We start from the raw sequence: 21,808 nt of genomic DNA, 5'->3' as shown, positions 1-21,808 counted from the left end.
GATGCCACTTTAAACCACAGAATACACTCCATGTTCATATATTATTGAACATTATTCTTCTGCCTCAGCAGGAAAGTCAGAGTCTTGCTTTAGTATTCACACAACTTCATCAAAACTTTTCACTGCAATATTGTGACACACGGTCCCAGAATCTATTTGATTACCCACCACGTCCAGGTGTTCTCTGGTTTGTCTTTGAAAAGTGATTGAAATTCTTTACACCTACACCCACTCATACACCTACCGCCAGCTCTAAGGCACACGCCAACCTTACAGCATGCAATCAGCCTCAAAGAATGGTCTGAACCATAACCAAGCAAACTATATGTGAAAAGAGAAAAAAAAAAAAGGTAAAAAAAAAAACAAAAAAAACAACCATTTTCTAAGAGGCTTAGATTTTTCATTGATGTGACTTTTTCAGTGCTGGTGTTTTTTTTTTTTTTTAACACCAAGCGAAAAGCAGGGAGTGGGAGTGGGTTTCCATTATTGAAGTTCATGGACAAGCATTGTAGTGACAGGATACCTTTGTAACAAAAATATAGACACACTTTGCAAACAAAGCTCTGATGTTAATGCATATACTAGTTTATCTTCGTTATGCCAGGATAAAAAAAGTCATTTAGTTCATACTTGTTATATGGCTTTACATTTTAGACTTCTCACCACAGTGCTGCAGCTTAATACTGCTCTCCCTGAAGACTTCACTGACATTTTCCAAGGTCTTGCTTTTAAGCCCTGCCTTGATGAGTGAGAGACTGTGAGAGGAACTAATCCTTGGAATCCCCTCTTTATGACAAAGTCAGCAAACTAGTCAGCAATATTCTACAGTTAGTTCAACCATAGTAGTGTAATCTTGAAGCTACAATTATAGCTAGCAACAAACAAGATGCTGTGTTGGCAACCGATCATTTCAAGTGCAAGTGCTTTGTATAAGAGAGTCAAAATGAAAGAATTTTAAAATTGTCTGGAGACCACCTCAGCCTGACTTTAGGCAATATTTTGAAAAGAACATTTGTAAAATGCATACATCTTTCCTGTAAGATGTAAAAAAAAAAAAAAAAAGTGCGTGGCTTTTACTCCCACTTGAAGTCATGTCCCACCATTTCATAGAACTTTTCATTATAAGGTCTATAGAAATCTCGTAGTTGCTCGATGGCTTCTCTGTCTATCTGCACATGAGTTCTGCCCTTGGACTTGCCCAGACATCGAGGTGATCCACTGCTCTCTGGTTTTTTAAGGCAAGGGAAGCCTTTTGTACGGTTGAAATAGAAGTGTTTGTCTGTCACGATGCGTTTTAATCCAAGGAAGTCCTGCACCCGAGCCAACTCCCCTGCTGGGTCTGTGATAAGACGCTCTCCACTCACAAAGTGGATTTGAGTCAGAGGGAAGTAGCGGAGCCAATTTTCAAGGTGCAAAGCGTACAGGCCAATCCGAATGGCATTCCAGGACATGTCCACAATGCCCAGGCTCTGGTTTCTGAAGGCCAGCTCCTGGAAGCTCGGCAAGTCTGGAGTTTTGGATAAAGTCTGAGTGTAATCTGATATTGCTCGGGTGACAGGGTCACGGACAACCACGATAAGCTTGGTATCTTGGGCCATAGCAGAGATTCGGTGCGGAGTCTCTTTAGTCACAAAGTAGCTCGGCGTCTTCTCCATAGTAATTTGGCTTTCAAGAGTCCTTGGCATTAGACTTCTGCATTAAAGACAAAAACAAAGGCAAATGTTGCAGAAAAAGAAATATACATTTACATTAATGTGGTGACATTTAAAACATAATGTCTCCATTGAAAACTGATTGAGTTACCACAAAGGCTAAAATATTCAGAGGACATCATGTCCTTGCATTCACTCCGTCAAAGCTAAAAAGTGTATATAAGATATAATTAGGGCAGGATTACACAAGTGAATTTCAAAGGCAAAAACCACCTGAAGTGAGCTTCAGTTTGGCCATGAACCCAGTTTCTCAATGTAAATGAAGCAAAGTCATAGTAGTCTGTTGTCACTGGAGACTTGTGCTGCTGATAGTTGTCCTGTTCATCAGCACTGCACTGTTCAGGAGTAATAAATCACCATGAATGCAAACAGGACATATATAGCAGAGCAGCCCTCTTAGGTTACTTCTAGGTCTTCAAAGTAGGGCATTGTGTGGTTTGAAATAAGGAATCTGAACAGGTAAACCCTCACAAAGAAAAAGTTTGTGAATTCACAGTAAGCTGTTCCACACTGCTGAATAAAGTTTGATGCAGTGACCTGTCCAGGTTGTCCCTTGCCCCTCACCTTCTAACAGTTGGGATATCGTTAGGCCTGCATGCCACCCTGCGTTGGAGGGTATATCAGTGGTAGGCGTGTTTAGTTCTAGAAAGCCACAGTCCTGCAGGTTTTCAATGTTTCACTGTTTTGTCACACCTGACTCAAATCAATGACTCACTGTCTGTCAGTGGATGACTTGATAGGCTGTTGGATCCAGTTAATTTGTTCACACACTGACCAAACAGCGGTGTTGCAGAACAACATCAACCAAGAGGTGTGAGACTAGCGTCTGTATTTATGGTGCCGTGATTTGCCGAGCTTGTTGTCCCTTACACAAACAGGCTGATTTCAATTCAGTGATGACCTTCTCTGAGACAAGGACAACTTTTAATGTTCATCTGACCTCCATTTGACTCCTTACCTGTTTATCATGTTATTTGTTTGTGCTGTCCTTGTTTGACACAATTCGTAGCATGTTAGTAACAAAGCAACACAAAGCTTCTTAAATAAAGGTGAAATTTTTATGAGCTTCAAAAACATCTCTTAAATTAGCTTGGTAGCTCACACCAAGTGGAATTTATCACTAACTTTATCTATTAGAAGTGACGGGGCTCCAATATTCCAATTTAATTGATCAACAAAATTCTTCTGCCAAAGGAATATGATTACTTAACAATATTGAACAATTTTTAACCTTCTTCTAACTGGTTGATGCAAAGCAGCTTCTTGTCATCTGTTAAAGGAATTGAATCTGCCAGACAAGCTAAAAAAAAAAGTACCTGTCATTGAATTGAACAAAACTCAGTCATGATCCTGAAGTGTGCTTGCATGGAGTTACACATTATTTAGGATATTCCTGCCTGATGCAGCCATTTACACCTCTTTACACTTCATCATTTCAATCTATTTTAAAATCCCTCTAGTTTTTATGTGTTGGAGGGTCAGTCTCCATGTAGACTGTAGACCTTAGAAAAAATCTCACAACACCCAACACATGTTGGTCCCATCTCGCCTGCAATACAAAAAGATATAACATGTATGAAAAAAAATCAATTAAAGTTAAAAACAATTTGAAATTACAATCTGACCATTTTGTCATTTTGTTTAGTTACAGATTTAGACTTCAGCTCTATCTTTACTCAGATCACATAGGTTGAGGTCAAAGTATAGAGCTTACCAGAAAATCACTTTTTCTGTACTTTAGTGGCCACAAGTCAATCAGAGTTTTTCCTTTTTCCAACAGTCCCAATGATACATTGCATCAATGACCTTTCTTATTCATCTTACACCACTTCTTTTGATGTTTAAGCGTAGAATTTACATTAAACTATTTTCAAGTTTTGCGGCCAGTCTTTAACTTGCATGGACATCATTGCACTGACGGAAATGGATAATGCTTCACTTGTAAACTATAAAAATGTATTAATTACACAAGCTAATTTACAATACCATGCAATCATTTTAAACATTCATCCATTCATCTTCTGCTGCTTAGCTGGGTTCAGGTTGCAGGGCAACAGCCTAAGCAGGGAAGCCTGAGAATGGAAACTTGAGCTTTATAGCTGCAGCTCATCCACCTAAAAGGCTAGAGACATATTTCTATATTTTCTTCCCTAATTTCTCTTTCTGTTTGTTCTCCACAGGAGTGCCTGGCCTACCTGGCTTTGCGCTGTAGAGTCTACAGTTGAGACTTGGCCAGTCAAACCACCATCTGATGCTTGGCAAGTTCACTACAGGGATCTTTATTCTTTCGTTTCAACATTATATAACAGCATGGTCAAGATATTACTATTTCCATCAATAAATTGAGCTTTACTGATTAAAAAAAAAAAACATTTTTATTTGAAAAACAATTCTTGTTTGTTCCTTCAATAATTTTGACAGTTGACATTCAAATTCCAGTAAAAGGCTGGAGTTCACGTCTCCAATAGACATCGCTGAGATCAAAGGGCTTTAGCTGCCAACCATTGGAAAAACTGCCAATTAGTGGCGATACTTTCAGTCTTTAATTAGTATATACACATATAAACCTGCAGGCTACATGACAGACAATCACTAAAATTATACATATATGGAATTTGAAATCTGTTTGACTTCATCCTTAAACATTTTTTAACTTAACCTTAACATGGGCTTGCTTTAAATAGGCAATAGGCTTAAATAATCATGTGCATGCTTGATGCAATGGGTTATAATTAGTTAAGTAAAACAACTGGATATGAATATAGGGGTGGGTGGGGGCACTTTCTTAAGGAAGCAACACAGGGCAGAAAATAAATAATATATTTAAGATTAATTTTGAAATACTATAGCTCTGACAACTTGGGGGTTGTGGTTTACGCTGCTTGCTTCCAGAGGTGGATCATTGATAAATTAGAATTGCTTTACAGGACACAGACCAACTTTGTGCTGGTGTAAAAAGGATTTAGGTTGTGTGCAAGAGGTTGACACACATTTGTTAATATTACATTTATAATTTAAACAAAGCACAAAGTGGATGAGGGTAGATTTGACATAAAATGACTAAATTAAGGTTGCTGAGAAGCCGGTGGAGGCAACACTGTTATTGCAGATTGATTTGGTGTATTACAATCTGGTGTAGTGACTGAAAAAAGACTGTTGCGAACCCAATGGGTGCATTAGCAAATGCCTGTTGGGCATTATGCCTGAGTTAATAACACAACATTTATTGGCTAGTAACTCAAGAAAACAACTGCTGGCTTGTCTGGTACCTCTTTCATTGACTCGTTGACAAACCAAAATTCCAGCAATCTTGACAAGTAGTTGTTGAAAGAACCCAACCAGTAGCCAACAGCTAGCAACTAGCATGTTGTTGTTTGCAACTATTTAGATGGGACTGAATCTCTGGGATCAAACTTGTCCTTACATTTGAATCGGATCGGATAAATCATTAAAGCCAAGTCATATCAAATTTACTTATAAAGCACATTTTAAAACAACCTCAGTTGACCAAAGTGCTGTACAAAACAAAGCGGATAATGTCCCAAAGCTATATTTTCAGATAAAATAAGACAATATAATAAAACAAAACACAAAAGTCAAACAAAAATAAAGGTGCAAAACATATTTTTCTGACATTAAAGCTCTACTAAACACTCGTTTGATGGCACACTGATATTTATTATTCATATTTCTGGAGCTGATACATCTAGAGACTGATAAACTGCACTTCACAACTTCCTTTCCAGATCCTATGTGGTGTTACCTCTTTCTGTAATTTTCCCCCATTTGCAATACTTTTTGTTGTTTGTTAGCTACCAGCGAAAGCATACTAATGCTCACCTGAGCCAGAAACAGATGGTTGATTGTTGTTGTGAGTAGCCTTTACATTTTCCAAGAACTATCAGTTACCAGTGCTGTACTATCACTGATCAACATATTCTCACTCCCATCTTGCCACATATGAATGTTTTGTCAAGAACCTCTCACATCAGTTAACTTCTTAGTGCATGGGGTACACTATTAGCATCACTTTTCAATACATAGGAAACAGTCCCACAGCTGCATATATCCTGTATAATATAAAATATGTTGCCTATATATTCTGCTGTGGTTAGTGGTGCATAATCTCTATATTGCTATCTTATCCACACTTTACATTGATTTTTGAAAGGGAAATTGTGGAGTGGCAATGACTCAAAAAACACGTGACCTTTCCAATGTTTCCATTCCTTTTCCCTGCTTTTTACGTTTTTATTTTCTCATCCTGTACATTTTCAGATGATAAAAAAAAAAAACCTAGATCAGGTATATTTCAAGTAGATCAGTAAAAACAACACCGATAAAGTGTTTAAATACTCATTAAAGGGAAAAAGCTTTTATGATGTTTCCCATTTTTCTACAGCTGTTACGAGCAGCTTGGAGAAACCTTGTGCATCCAAACCTGACACTTTGGAAGTACGCTACTTTCACATCTGATGCAGCAGGTTCCTGACAAGCATGAACAGCCCGAGCTGCCAGTGAGAACAGGTTGGATCAGTAGGTGGTTTCAGCAAGGACAGCCGTCGCCTCTAAATAGGCATTCTCGTTATTTATTAATTTATTTTTGTATCTTTCATTGGACCGCAGGGAGTGATTTGACACCTGATTTCCTGAATTGATTCACTTTTGATTCCAGGCTGTTTTGATTTTTTTATTCAATTCTGTTCAGTTCAATATAGTGTGATAAGACATATAGGATTCTAACTATTCAGCAGTCTCTTGTCCTTAGCAAATTTTCTGTTATCAGATGGATCAAAAGTTTTAATTGATATCTAGACTGCAGGTAGACCAGTCCAGCTCTCACACTCCTATAAGAGGAAGTAATGTTGTAATAGTAATAAGCAGTTAAGCATTCTCTTACTGAAATATGCAAGGCCTTATCTGACAAAGACATTGTTTGGCTTACCATTGCCCTAGAATTTCAGAATACCATTGAGCATTGATGGTGTATTTACAAATATCCAGGTTGTGGTTTCATAGACACTAATTTACCATCAGAGACACTGACTTTTGAACTTAATGATGATAACAAGCAAGGCAGTCTGTTTCTATGTTGGTCCACAGGACGCAGTGCACATGATTTGAAATATAATTCCACTTTTTTATTTGTCTCTGACCACAGAAGAGTTTGCCATCCTCCGTCCATTATAAATAAGCTGCGGCACAGAGAAAATGGTGGCTTTATCTTTGTGTGGTAGAGCTTTAACATGCTACTGTGGATGGCACAGTGAATAAAGACAAGTATTCCTGAACCCCCACGCCGATTTCAATGACAGGACAATGACTGTAATGCACAGCAGCCTGAGACCTTGAAGATCACATTTATAAAAAAAAACTTCAGCATAGTCTCGAGCACACATTTTTATATTCTCAGGTTCCTTTCATGATATTGCTTATTGTAGATGATAGAATATTGAATTTCTTGCCTTTATTTATAGTCAAGTCAAAATTGATTTATGAAGCAACTTTTATATAATAAAATGTAGCACAAAGTGCTTTACAGACTTTCAAAGCACTAAAAAAAATCCACACACACACGGACATACACACACAATGCCCCTATGTTTATATAAGAACATATTGTTTAAAACCCACAAGCATTTTGTAGATCGTAGAACCGCTACTCAACTTTATTTATCAGAGACTCTACATCCCTGGTGCTCTTTTTACGCCCAGTCATGTGTTGTGGCCAGTTGTGCTGTCACTAATTGTGGAAACTAATTGTTGTGTTGTGGCTGACTGTGTAGTTGTTCTGTGGATAAACAAAACAGCAACAAAGTTATTTTGTGTTGTGTCTTATTGTGGAGTTTTGTGGCTTTTGCATTGCTGTCATACTTCTGGGCCCCATATACATGTGTAATAATCAATCACCAAACTATCATGATTTCAAAGATTGCTACTCTATGATTAATTAGATAATCTCTAATACAACTCTAAGGATACTAATCTCTAATGCTATGCCTCTTTACTTCTGAGTGTCACTGTGGATTATAAAGACACGTGCAGGTGGTACCTTACCTGTACCACTCCAGGCCTCTGTCATAATTCCTATCGAAAAAGTGAGTTTCTGTTCCAGCCGCTCGCACGTCCGGGTGAATCCTTATGAACTCCAGAACAGCTCTCGTGCCCCCTTTTTTCACACCAACGATGATCGCATTTGGTAACTTTTTGTTGCCAAACTTTAAATGACTCACGGGAGGACTAGGCGTGCCATTCCTGAAGACGTGAGGAGTGGAAGGATGTCCTTTGTCCGTCTTCAGCCGAGATGTTTCATCCACGCTGCTCATTCTCGCATCCACTGGTCCGAGACAGGAGAGGGATTTCTGGAGGCGCCGTTTGGCTCCATCGGCTCGCTGACAGCTGGGCATCGGATCACCCTGCTTTTGCATGATGGTGTCGCTGGGAAGAAGTGCACAGTAGCACAGATATGAAAGAAAAAGCGATAACAAGCAAACTGACGTTCCTTTGAGCCGGTGCGAAAAGGGGACAGGTCGACTGAAGAGGAGCACGCATGCCATCTCTTCATATATGAACAGCACATGGTTTTCTAAGTAATTTTGCTTCCCATTCTCTCTAAAGGTTTTCCTGCATAGGTGGCTGAACTGTATGTCCAGTGACTCCGAATCAGAAAGAAATCAGAAAAGTTGACGAGTCAATTCCTTCGATCATCTCCTCAGTGCGCAGCAGTAGCCTACAACCCTACAATCCACTAGGCTGATGCTCCACTGTCCCACCTCTTCAGGAAACTAAAAGAGAATGTGTCTGGTCGCTGTGGATTTAAACTGGATTCCTCATCCTTTCTTACAACTCAGTGGAGTCTCCGTAGTCATTGCGCGCGAGGAAGCGTCAGGAGCGCGCACTCTGGCAACTTGGGCGGACTGTCCGCGCCAAACAGGCACAGCACAGGAAAGATGTTTCCACATAATGACGTCAGAGCACCTTTCAGTTTAAAAAAAAAAAATCTTAGTGTGGCGAGATGGATAAGTGAGAGGGGAGGGAATGGGAAGGGGGAGGCACAGGTTCACACACTGCACCAGACAACAGATGAAGAAAGAAAACAAAACAAAACAAGAACAAGAACAAACAAACTAATATTTATTAACAGTGACTCAAAATATAGTAAAATCAAAACCAACACTATGAAAAGTAAACGAACGCACTTCTCCAGGTGAGCAAGCCATGAGCTTGTGTTGAGCAGCGGTCGACGTGGTCCTCCCCCCAATAAACACACAAAGACAAGACAGCAGAAGGATAAAATCTTACATTGTTCACCTGATTTGTTAAAAGTTGCTTTCTGTGAAACACATGAGTAGCAGCGTTTAACCGGATATGTCTCCCCTCCATAAGATGTGACTGAAAGGAAAATTTAGTTTAAAGCTAAGCAGTGGTAAAATAACTGGCGCATTTACAACAACACCTGCAGCAATTATATCTGAGAAGGAAAATCATCCAATAACTATTCAGGACCCAGGAACAATGGCGCCTATGGCAACTATCCTGAGGGCTCTCCAGTCAGAGAGCTTTGCACCAGTTTCAGCTCTGTTGTCAGTGTGTCTGTTAAAGTACATTGCAGATGTTCCGCCCCCAGAAGGTTTAACCTCTGTCAATCTGTCTGTCAGTTAAATGTCATATCACTGCTTAGTCAAAAGTGGCAGATTGGATAACAACTGAAGATCAGTCTTCATTTTGACTGAAAGCTTTGTGGTGTGTGTGTGTGTATCTATCTATCTATCTATCTATCTATCTATCTATCTATCTATCTATCTATCTATCTATCTATCTATCTATATATATATATATATATATATATATATATATATATATATATATATATATATATATATATATATATATATATATATAAGAAATCTGTGAAATTATAGATGTGAAAAAATTCTAAACAAAACAAGAGTAATTTGACATGATGTATAATGAATTATTTTTACTCTTTGTATTTCCATTATACTGCTCAAACTGTTAGAATCAGTGTTTTTTTTTTTGCAATATTACAGTAACCTAGTATTTCTGTTTGCAAGTATTAATGTAATAAGTTCTACTACTACCGTTATTTTTATTATTATTATTATTATTATTATTATTATTATTATTATTATTATTGCTGTTTTTGTTGTTATCTTTTCCCCCCTGTTACTTTTACTTAAGTTGGCAAAAATTCAAGGAAATTTAAAGGGCTCCTAAAATTTGAAAGCCAGACTTGAGCTGATTAAACCTGCCACCTTTGCAGAGAAAACTCCAACTTTGTGTCAATATGTAGAGTTAATCAATATTTCAGACAGTACATGGCCTGCGGATATGCTAAGACCACATTTAAAAACAGATTATGGCCAGAAAGAGGGAAAAATGGTAATCAACAACTTTGTCATACATGATATCAAATACTTATAAGTATCTTCAAGAAAAAAATTCTTTTCAGTTGTAAAAATATTCCTAATCATATCAAAGCTCATGACAAACTGACATGTTTGAAAGGACCCCATCAGCTCTGCAATCTGAGATAGACTTTGCCTCAGATTTCATTTGGCATCCCCTTCCTCTGGAAGTGTTAGGCATCAGTGTGTGGTCATCCCTCTGAGTTTCTTGATGACTGATACAAATGCAAAGAAGCCCAAGGTGGAAAATAGACGAGGGTAAAAGCTCATAGGACTGCAGAGATGCATGGGGAGGAGTTGAGATGTCACAGCGGTGCTCCTGCGGGTGTCTGGGCCCAATCTCACAGGCCCCTGATTAAAGAATGATTTATAGGGGCTAGTCGGAGGGACCCGCTCAGCAATCCGTCTAGTGAATGAGATTTTTCCTCAGGAAGAGGGCGGGTAAATCAAACCTTGGGGCAAGAAGCCTGCAAAGCTCAGCGATAGAACCCGGTGATTAAATGTTATAATCGGCTCTCTCTGCTGAGCACAGCTCGACTTTTCAGTGTAACTATCAAAAATACTAAAATCAGTTTAGCCTTAGAGTCATTCGCAGAACATATGTCTTGTTTTTGCTTATTACAGAAGAATGTAAGCTTTTCAGACCGGCTGTTTATAAACTGTGACTGAAAAAGTATAACTCTCAGTTCAATGCTACCAATACAAAACACACACACACACACACACACACACACACACACACACACACACACACACACACACACACACACACACACACACACACACACACACACAGACAAACAAAAGCCCAAAACAAAATATAAATAAACTAAATAAATAAATAGAAAGTTACAGAATAAGCAAGAGAATGTCAAATACAATAAGATTCAGATTTGGAGTTAAAGTGTTGGTTTACAATGAAAAAGCAGAAAACCACCATGACCTTTAAAAGGAGAGAAACAACATGATATTGAATACTAAGTACATTTTTCAATATGTTAACAGTCTTCTAGAGTCCTTAAATATAGGTCATTTACTTACTGACCACTCCATCAGCAGTGCAGCCCATTTATCAGACTAAAAGAAGCCTGAGGTGGTGGGGGGATGTCAGGCTGTCTTTGCTCAGATCAGAAACTCAGGGCAGATACAGATGATCACAACAACTTTACATTACAGGTGGATGAAAAATAATATCCATAAATACCGTTCACACCCCTTTGGGAAATAAGATTCCTTTGTTTAAAGACAAATATGCAGTCAAAGCATTTCTTTGGTTCCAAAATGATGGTATAAAAAAACATGCTAATACTGAAATGTTCCCATATTTTTGGAAAACACATTATGGATTGCAGAAGGTCTAAATATTTATTTTTGTTTACAAGATAAATTAAACAGATCAAATTAAATTGATAATGTGAGAATTAAGAAGGCAAACAAGCCGATATTTAATGAATTTAAAAAAAAAAGAGAGAGTAAAATTAGTTCCTCTTTAAATTTATGTATACTAATTAAGCTAATAATTACACCGATAATATTATGTAGGATTGGTAAAGATAAGGTCCATGCAAGGTCAAAAATACCAATACTGCCATCTGCTGGTTAAATCATGGCACTGCAACGACAAGGCCTTTAATTCAAAGTGAAAGAGAGAAAAAAAAGCACTCAAGATACAACTCCAGGTCTCAGGGCTTCCATGGAAACACTTCGAAAATACAACAGTAAGTTTGCTTTAACCATACATGAATTCTTCTTGTTCTTCTCGTTGTTCATTTTCTTCTTCTTATTATGAATTCAAACAAGTATTTTTCGAGAGAATGCTTAAACATGAAAAAAAACCCAAAAACGATATATTCAGGTAATTTTAGCACCTGCTTATTAACAGATTGTGTGTAATTAGTTTAAATTTGAGGACACATCTTCCTCAGATCAACGGGCCTACATTCTGCATTACCTTTGTTGTAAAATCATGAACACATATGAATAAAACCACATTCTTTGGCGTAATAATAGACAGAATTTTCTTAAGGCAGTAACTTGAATTAAAAATTTCCTGTATCAATCTCATATTTTGCCCTGCGATGGAGTGGTGAGCTGTCCAGGTGTACCCTGCCTTTTTTGCCCAACAGACTACTGGGAGAGGCTCCAGCTTCCCCGCAACCCTTAATCGGATTAAGTGGTTAGGATAATGAATGAATAAATGAATGAATGAGTCTCTTTTTTTTTTTTTTTGGAAGAAGGTATCAGTTCATGAAAACATATGGGCTTTTATTTGCTTTCCTAAAGTCCAGTCACATTATTCTAGTGAGGTTGAGATCTGGGCTTTGCATCATTGCAACACCTTGGTTTTATTTTTTTTTCAGCTATTTTTTATAAAGTCTATCACTTGGCTTCACATTTTACTGCAGAATACTATTGTCTACAGATGTGTTCACAGACTTAATGATTAAAAGGTGTCACTCAATCATTGTTGTTACAACCTGCATCAACGGTAGCAACGAAGAGGTATGCAGGCATAAGGTGGTTCTTTACAAAAATATTAACCTCTTCATAAAAAACATGTAAAGGTCAATGCAAAGGTAGTTCAAGCTGTGCATGGATGTATAGAAATGTATATGTAACAAAACAAACAAAAGTTGCAGAGCCAGCCAAAACCCAGGTGATCTCCCAGTCCAAACCAGGGAGAAACATGGAGTTTAGGCTAATGCAGCTCTTACATGTGGCAGGACACTCAGCGCCCAAGTGAGACTCATGCCATTGGATTGCACCTGTAACACACTCAAGAGAATAATGCTGGTTGGGCCGCCACACTGTGCTTGATAGTTGATATACTCGTGCTGCTGAAACTGTTTTGATTGGTTGTTTTCTGTCTATGTTCTGTCATGATCTTAAAAATTTAACATGCTAACTGAAGCCTATTCAGAGAAATAGGCCCACTGTAGCCCTTTATCTAAGTAGTGCCTCTACATTCCATCTATGTTCACTGGAAACAGGAAAGTTATGTTTTGTCTTTGTTAAGTGACTGTTTATGACAGTTTAAAAAGGAATGTATTCATTAGAGGTTATATTTACTGAATTACAGATTATTAACAACAATAATAGGAAAAACCTAATGGTGATTTAAAAAAAAGTAAAAATGATGGATGGGCATGGCAAAAACAAAACAAAAAAACTTTTTCTTGGGGCCAGTTAGGGGTGTTTTCTTAACTATATTAAAAGATCTTTAACCTTAACTCATGACAACCACATTAAAGCAGAGTTTTCCCTCCAGGCTGGTCTGGTGTTTATTTTGTGCTGTAAATCCTGATATTGTGCAACAGTTGGTAACCATCATCACAGTTATACATTGTGGCAACTTCCAGTGTTAAAGCATAATAGCATTAAATTAACACATTAACTGGTTTAGGATGGCAACAGTTCAGTTAACAGTTTAGTCCAATTAAGAGTCAGAGAAGGTGTAGTCTATCCCAGCAGTCATTGGACGAGAAGCGGGGTATACACTGGACAGGTTGCCAGTTTTATTTTTATTAAACAATATTTAAACAATATTTATCACAATTTTTCAGAACTTTGGGCCCTGTGTTTTAGATGTGGCTTCTTTAAAACATGCTGTTGTTGTTCAGCCCCTCATCAAAACATCTAAACTTTTGTATACAAACAACTGTAGCCTTACACTGATTTTAATAGTTCATTCATTTTCCAAACTGCTTAATCCAATTCAGGGTCGCGGGGAAGCTGGAGCCTATCCTAGCTGTCTTTGGGCGAAGGCAGGGTACACCCTGGACAGCTCGCCACTCCATCGCAGGCACACACACAGAGACAATCACTCACGCTCACCCCTAGGGGTGATTTAGAGTAACCAATTAACCTAACATGCATGTCTTTGGATGGTGGGAGGAAGCCGGAGTACCAGGAGAGAACCCACGCATACACGGACGTGCAAACTCCACACAGAAAGACAACTGACCAAACTTTGCCCCAGCCAAGGATTGAACCAGCAACCTTCTTGCTGTAAGGCCACAGTGTGAGGTTTTCAATCTCACCATAGCACATAGATGACCCTGTTAAGAGTCCTAAATGACTTACTCTGCCATACTGGTGCTGTTAGACTTGACATGTGCATTTGATACCACAGATCATAATATTTTTTTGTCCTGGCTGGAACTGTGTGCCTGCATCAAGGGCATTGTCAAATGATTTAAGTTGCACTTGTCTAATAAGAGTTTTTCCTGTGCAAATGTGACAATACTTCTCACCTAAATTGCAATGGAGCTGTGGAGTTCTGCAGGGGTCAATTTTAGGCCCTCTTCTTGTCTCATTGTTTTTGTTGCTTCTGGATTTTAAGGGCCAGAACATTACTTACAGTACTGTTTTGCTGATGATGTGCAAATTCATGTACTCCTAAAACCAGTGACCCTGTTCAGGCCTTGTTGGGCTGCCTCAAAGATATTAAGTCCTGATTGCAGCTAACTTTCTTAGCATTAACAAAAATAAAACTTAGATTATTGTTTTGGAAACCAGATTTTACCACGTAATTGTAACAGAGTCATTGACAACCTCAGTTCTTTTTGTAGTACCTTTAGAAGAAACCTGGGCTTTATCTTGGATATTAATTTTAAGTTCAGCAACAAACTAGCTCAGTGGTCAAAACAAGCTTATTTTTTTTACCTGAGAATCCTGACTAATGTCAAGCTCGACTTCCCCTGACCTCAGCTTGAGATCGTGATCCATTCTTTCATCTATTCACATATCTATTGCCGTAACAGTATCTACGCAGATCTGTTAAAAGGCTTAAAAATATTCAAAATGTCCACTCCAGAAGGTGCCTTCTGTCCCTCTGGGCTGAGCTCATCTTCTGAAAAATTGTTTCTTTGTAGAGTTTATATAATTCTATTTAAAGTGCATAATAATTATTTCTTATGTGGATGTAATAGTGGACGATTTTGAATAAAAATGTTTGTTTTAAAGTACTCCTGAGCCCATGTGGATACTTTGATCTTAGAGGGATTACAATGATCCACTGCTACCCTAAGAGACTCAAAGTTTGAGTACTCACTTAGTTTATTTGCCTTTGGGGTTTATGCAATAAGATTCTGCAGACTCCCTGAGTTTTTTCAAAATATTATGCACTCACGATGTTGAATGACCAATTTTTTATCAAACTTTCATCAAGAAATACATACAGTATTCAACTGTGTCTTGCATGCTACTTGATTTAGCCAATATTATGTAAAACTAAGATTTGTACTTAGAACTGTTTTAAAAGTTTTATCTGGCATATTTTAAAATACAAAAAACAAAAAAAAACAAACAAAAACAACTTGTTAGGTTAATGTAATAAAGTTATGGAAATACTTTTCACTTCAATTAAAAGCATTTATTTAATAAGAGAGAATTTTGTTGACTGAACTAAATGTAAATAAGGTCAACTTTATGCTCTTGGGTAACTGTTCAGGATTTCAGTTCAACTAGATTTGTAGAAGTAAATTTAACATACATTTATGATGACTCTAAAGTTATTTGCTTGTGCAATTTAAATGTGACGATGTACTTTAAAACCATAATTACAATGGATGTGCACAGCTTATCAGTCAGTTAATTAATGGATGAATCAAAATTTGTTTTAGCAGGTTTTAGCAATAAACACCACACAGTTCTAGTTACAGCAGAAACCCTTGTCTGCTTTACCACTGCTGGTTAAGGGGTTAACACAGAAGGTAGCTGCAGTTTTAGCCCAGGACTAGTTACCTCGCTTTGCTTTTGCTGTATGCTCCTGTGATGTTAAATTAATCTACAGAACTTTAAAAATAAAACAAACAAACAAAAAGAATGCTTGTGTAGGAAACACATCATACAATAACATGTCACACTCCTTTAACAATTTCCATTTGTAGACAAAGTATCATTTATTTAATTATTGATGGCATCACGTCTGATCCCTAGTAATTATTACTATTTCAAAATAGTACAATTACATGACTTATTGTGCTGATCCAAGAAAACAAAGTTAAGTGCATCAGAAAACCAGTTTAATGATATGTTTACCTGCAATGGATGCCAAGCTTAACTTGGAAAAACATAGAGCAAATTGGATTTATTTTGGAAAAGAAAAACTTGATATCGTCCAAAAAAAAGTGATTAAAATGAGATGAGATGCCAGAAAAATTCTGTGAAATAACAAGGAAAAATATATAACTGAGTAAAATTTCATGATAAAAACAGATTGTGGCCCTGCGATGGACAGCGACCTCTCACCCAATGATTACTAGGACAGGATCCAGCTTCCCTGCAACGTTAAACAGAACCAAGAGGTATAGAAAATGACTGAATAAATTAATACAGTGTGTAACTTTAAAATCGTTTTTGGTTTTTAACTAGTATTTGGTGTTTGAACACTTCTCCAGGAGGTTACAACAGTCCTGAATTTCTTTACCAACTCGCCTACTGCCTTCCAGATAACTAAAACATATGATTCAAATTTTCTCCTCACATAGACTGCTAATGCTAAAGGTTCACATACCTACTCATTTGAAGTACTTTTATTACAATATTTCTATCTCATTTGTTAATTTTAGTCCTTTTAAGATACTCTTCGGGAAAAAAAACAACAAAAATTCTTTTCAAGTTAAATATAAACTACCTCACAAGCTTTTAAGCACCACTGAAGTCCTCTCTGACAGAAAGAAATATGCTGTACAGCATAGGTCTCCATCTTAGCTCTGTTTCTTCAGTCAAACCTTCTATGTGGTGCGTACCAATTTGTTTCTCACTGTTGTTTTTATGAGTTTGCGCTTACCTGCACTTCCATTCATTGCTCACAAGATGGCAGTTAAAGATAAAAATCTTCTCTGCGTTAAACTCAGCAGCTGCTTGGTGGGTCTGCATAAACATAAACAGCAAATTTAGAAAACAGACAAACCTGAGAGAAGATTGGTTAAGATTTAAAAAAGTGAAAAAAAAACATTGTATGTGTTAACTTTGAACTGTAAGAAAGATGATTTGAAACATCAAATAGTATCAATCCGTATGCGCAAATGAAAATTATTGGTGTTGACTGTGTTCCACTGTTCACAGCTGAAGCCTAATTTCGATGATATAAACTTGAAGGCAGTTGCCTTCAGCTGTTGACGCCTTTTGATAACCACAAACAGAACTATAAATTAACATTTTTGAGGGATCTGTTGCTTGCACTTGAATTATTGTAGGATTTGGTGTACAAATTGAAGGCCTACATATACACACAAAGTTGAAACACTATTACACATACAAATAGATGCACACACACACACACACACACACACACACACACACACACACACACACACACACACACACACACACACATCAAGTCCATACAATGTCATGAGCAGACACACAGTGTACAAACCAAAAGTGAATTCTCACAGACAGGAAATGATGTCAGTTCTGGTCTCCAAGGAGATGGAGGCAGTTGCTAAGATACTGTGACACTAGGATTTTTCACTGTATTTTCTCTCTCGCTCTCTTTGTAATACACACTCATACACACATACCAGTAAATGCACACACAGATGTCACCATGAATAAGTCGAAACTCTTCTGTATCTCTTATTCTTTTGCACTGAGCACTCACTCAACTTTTTCAGGAACAATTCTAAAAATACCCACAAAAAATGTCACTTTTTTTCTCAATCACAGTTGGGTGGCTCGCAGTACTAAACATATTGCTAATGGTCTTCAACTCAAGAGCAGTTGCTTCAAAAATTAGTCACATTTGTAATCTTTGAACTATGTGCGATATCTCTCCCGTGCCCAAAGTGGGCATGGAGCTCAACAAACAACAGAAGTGATGGATGTGTATCAGCACCCTTCCAAAGCACCTGCACAGTATGAGCTGCACCTCTCTGGTGCTATCAGCATGCCACATATGTCTTGTCCCTAGCATGTTGCTGCCAAATCCTCATCACCCTCCCTTTCTCCTCCCCTGTGGCTTCTAACACAGCATTAAGAGTTTATAGGGTTTGGGTTGTATTGGAAATGCCATGTACCCGTCCTCTGGATTGTAGGATTAGCTCTCTCCACTATATTTCTACTCCGAGAGCCTTCCTGTACTGATGACACAAGCAATACAGCAATGAGTGTTTGTTCATTTACTGTGCACGAATGCATGTCCTTCTCCCTCCCTCCTCTCTATTGCTCTCTCTCTCTCTCTCTCACACACACACACACACACAAGCTCAAGGGTGCCTGCACATACACAAGCTTACCATACATGCATAAGGGGGATATCAGATTCAATGTGCAATGACACAGTGAGGACATAGAGTGGAAAAAGGGGAAGGAAGGATAGCAGAGATGCAGGCTGCGTTTGGCATGGAATCGTTTTATATGGTGTTGGGGGAGGGATGGAAGGCAAAAAGATTTACAAAGAGAGGAGACAAGAGCAGCAGAAAAGCGCTGAAAGGCATCCAGGGTTGGATGAGAGACGAGATATAGGTTAAGATTTTTAACATGACTGAGAGGAATTGAGGGAAGAGGGGGGAAAAGAGGGAAAGGAGGAATATCCTCTGCACCACTGTGTGACTGGAAATTTAATAGAGGGAGAGAGATAGAGAGAGGCAGAGATGGAAGGAGCGAGAGGTAGATGGGTGGGAGAGAGGGAGCCAGTGGAGGGGGAGGGGAGAGGAAGAGAGAGGCAAAAGGCACAGAGACCTCATTGCTGTGCAGCTTTCAGCGAAAGCTAGTGGTCGCGAACAATGCTCACTACGGCATTCACTGAGAGGGAGGGGAGGAACGAGGGAGTGCATGAAGGAAGAGGAGGTAGAGAAGAGGAGAAAGAGAGAGAGAGAGAGAGAGCATATATCTTGGGGGTCTTTCTGAAGCGTTGCCTTTTCGGTCTTTTGACCTTTAGTGTATGCTGAGACAGAGCAGAGATGTACAGCAATTCATTTTTACCAACAAGCTTGTCTTTCAATAAAAAGCTATTACGAGCTACAAGTGCAAAAAGTTTGAATCGGATCACACTGTGAAGGGAGAATGTGGAAAATGCATATGAGAAATATCAAGATTGGCATCTTTTTCATGACTAAACTTTAGTACTGCTTATTAACTTGCAGACATTCTTTTCATGAACTGAAACATGTTGCAGGAAACTTGCAGACTTTGAAACATTCTCACAAATACTCTGCAATGCACATCCAAAAAGCTCAGAAAGTTTGGATTTTAGCAACATGCAAAACTCACAGGCCAGCTGACTTTTTTTCTCTCCATGTTTGCTTGCTGACATTAAGTAATAGTGTTGCTCTATTACTATTTCACAGCTTTAAATCCATCACAGATGCTTTGGGGAAAAAAATAGATGCTTACAAGCAAAGTCTGCAAAAACAGACCTCATTAGATATAATCTTAGCTTGCCATTACCAAATGCATGTGCTAACACTGCATACATAATGAATATGGCCATCCATATATGACCTACAAAACTCTCTGTGACCAACAAATGTTCCTTACTGCAGATGTTTGGTGACTTGTGGTTCATAAAAAGCTCCCATGAGATGGTAATAAGCACTAAAACCTGGCAAAAGTGCTTTAAATATCATTTAACATGAACAAGACACACTGACTCAGTTTATCCTGCTAATTTGTCAGTGCTGCTGAGTCACATTAATAAATATGTGACTAAAGCTGCTCATCACATTGCAGCAGTAAATAAGACAAAACCAAAAGAGTCCAAATCAGAAGAAATATGTCTTATTTTAGTTTAAACCTACGCTGCATCTTCACTATAATGCATCAAAAGATCTGAAGAACGCAGTTGCAACCTCCTTCAGTAAGGTCTTAGGGTTTAGTTTCAAACATACGAAATGTGCGTAAAGAGCCGCTTATGCTGGACGCAAACTGCTCTGCCCAGCGGGCGCCGTCGCGTTTGCTGCGTTCCTCTATGAGGAGAGAGGCGCATCGATGCACTCGTCCCCGACCTCCTTCCCTAAATGAGACAATTATAACATCATTTCTCCAACGACCCGTTATCTGATCTGACTTTCTTTTTTTTTTTTCCCAGCGTGAGAATGTGGATTGTGTTCATCTTTATCCTGCCAGCACCGTAGCTCCCTGCGTTGCGTTGGCGCTGCGGTTCTAGCCTACAAGAACAAGAGCCAGCTCACAGCCGTGGAAACAAGCGAATCAATTTAGAGAAGAGAAAAAGGAGAGACAGATAGTGTGGTTTGGGGGGGAAAGGAGATCGGAGAGGGGACGAGGGGAGACAGAACAGAGACACGCCGCAGCCGCCGAAACATTAAGGTATGTTTAAGATATAATGGATGCACAGGTAGAAATGACTGAGATGGCCGGCATAATTGTGGTATTTGTTACTTAATCTTGTGTGGACGATGAGATTAGTCGCGAGATGACAAAGATCTGATCAGAACAATCAAATGCGAAAAAGGTTGCAAGGATGCAAAACATTTGAAGTGAATAAATAATTTGTGATTTATCCCAAGTCCTGCAAACGTATCAAATGGCTTTGTTCCATATGCAAGCCTATGTCCTTTCTCAAATATACACTTGACTTATTTAAAAAAAACAACAACAAAACACTGAGCCTATGGATTATTTTTGGGTGCAGTCATGCTGTCATTACCCCGAAGAGAGAATGGATGCAAGCCATTTTGTAATGCAGCATGTGCAGAATTGGGCCTATTCAGAATTTCAATTGCGTTCCCGAGAAGGTGCGCCGTAGTGAGCGCAGCTGCATAGATGAATAAGGCCATTCTGTTCAATTGTAAGAGATATTATGCTGGAGGCTATATGATGAGGCGAGATTGCAGATTAGAGATCGCGACTGCGGGAGAAAAATGGACAAGTTGGTTTCTCTTTCCTTGATTTCTGAAAGGTTATTTTATTTTATTTTATTTTTTTAATGAGTTATGAGTTAATGATACCAGTAAAATGTAAAAAAAAAAAAAAAAAATGCTTGCCATCAGTTGAAAAGTGGAGAAAATATTTTGGCACGAACCTGTTATTTTCTCCCCCCTCTAACAGCGCTGTTTGGTAGTGGTGAAATGCGTCCCTTCCCACCTCGATTCCCACGTCCTGAATCAGTCTAGTTGTCATAGTTACACTGGATAATGTTGGCCCTGCTGCACCTGTGCAACTTTGTGTTGTTCTGGATCATTTGTAAATATGGTGTGTTATTGTGTAGACATACAGGAAGCTTAAAGCTTTAGGTGTTCATTGAAAACGTCCCCATATGTTTTTTCATACCCCCCCCCCCCCCTCTTTATAAACCATGAGGACTCTGTTGTAGAGAGCAGAACATTGATACAATCAGGCGGTTACGATGATGTGATTGGTTTGTAGCAATTGGTCAGCAGCTTGCAGCTAATTTGTCTTTTCACGACTGAGCGCACTCTCAGGCCCGATCGAATAATCAATATCTACATGGTTTCAATCTGTTCTTGACATGAAAAAAACGGCTGAGATGAAGAAAGCAAAATACAGTGAAACTTGAGTGAAATTGGTTAGAAAAAAATGACATGTAGTAGATGTTTCAAACACGTCATGAACCCAAAGAAAACGCAGGAATGAGGATGAAGGCCACTGGCGAAAGAAAAACTCTTCAGATGAGTCAAGTTGTCTAAAAATAAAACACATGTTGTTGTGTGCTGTTTTTGAGCATCTAAGTGATGGAGA

General features: G+C 38.5%; 1 protein-coding gene across 1 annotated transcript; it reads right to left on the bottom strand.

Annotated features, from left to right (window-relative positions):
* Positions 1–1,073: 1,073 nt before the first annotated feature.
* Positions 1,074–8,294, bottom strand: LOC306771952 (heparan sulfate glucosamine 3-O-sulfotransferase 2-like; the record flags this gene model as incomplete). Its single annotated transcript, XM_079261303.1, has 2 exons — positions 7,770–8,294; positions 1,074–1,692 (listed from the first exon to the last, which is right to left on the bottom strand). The coding sequence occupies exons 1-2, from the start codon at positions 8,267–8,269 to the stop codon at positions 1,074–1,076; spliced, it is 1,119 nt and encodes a 372-aa protein (XP_079117429.1). The 5' UTR covers positions 8,270–8,294.
* Positions 8,295–21,808: the final 13,514 nt, after the last annotated feature.

This window comes from Telmatherina bonti (assembly GCF_933228915.1).
Source record: "Telmatherina bonti genome assembly, chromosome: 21".
Classification (NCBI taxonomy): Eukaryota; Metazoa; Chordata; class Actinopteri; order Atheriniformes; family Telmatherinidae; genus Telmatherina; species Telmatherina bonti.
This window is presented reverse-complemented; position numbering and strand designations above follow the sequence as displayed.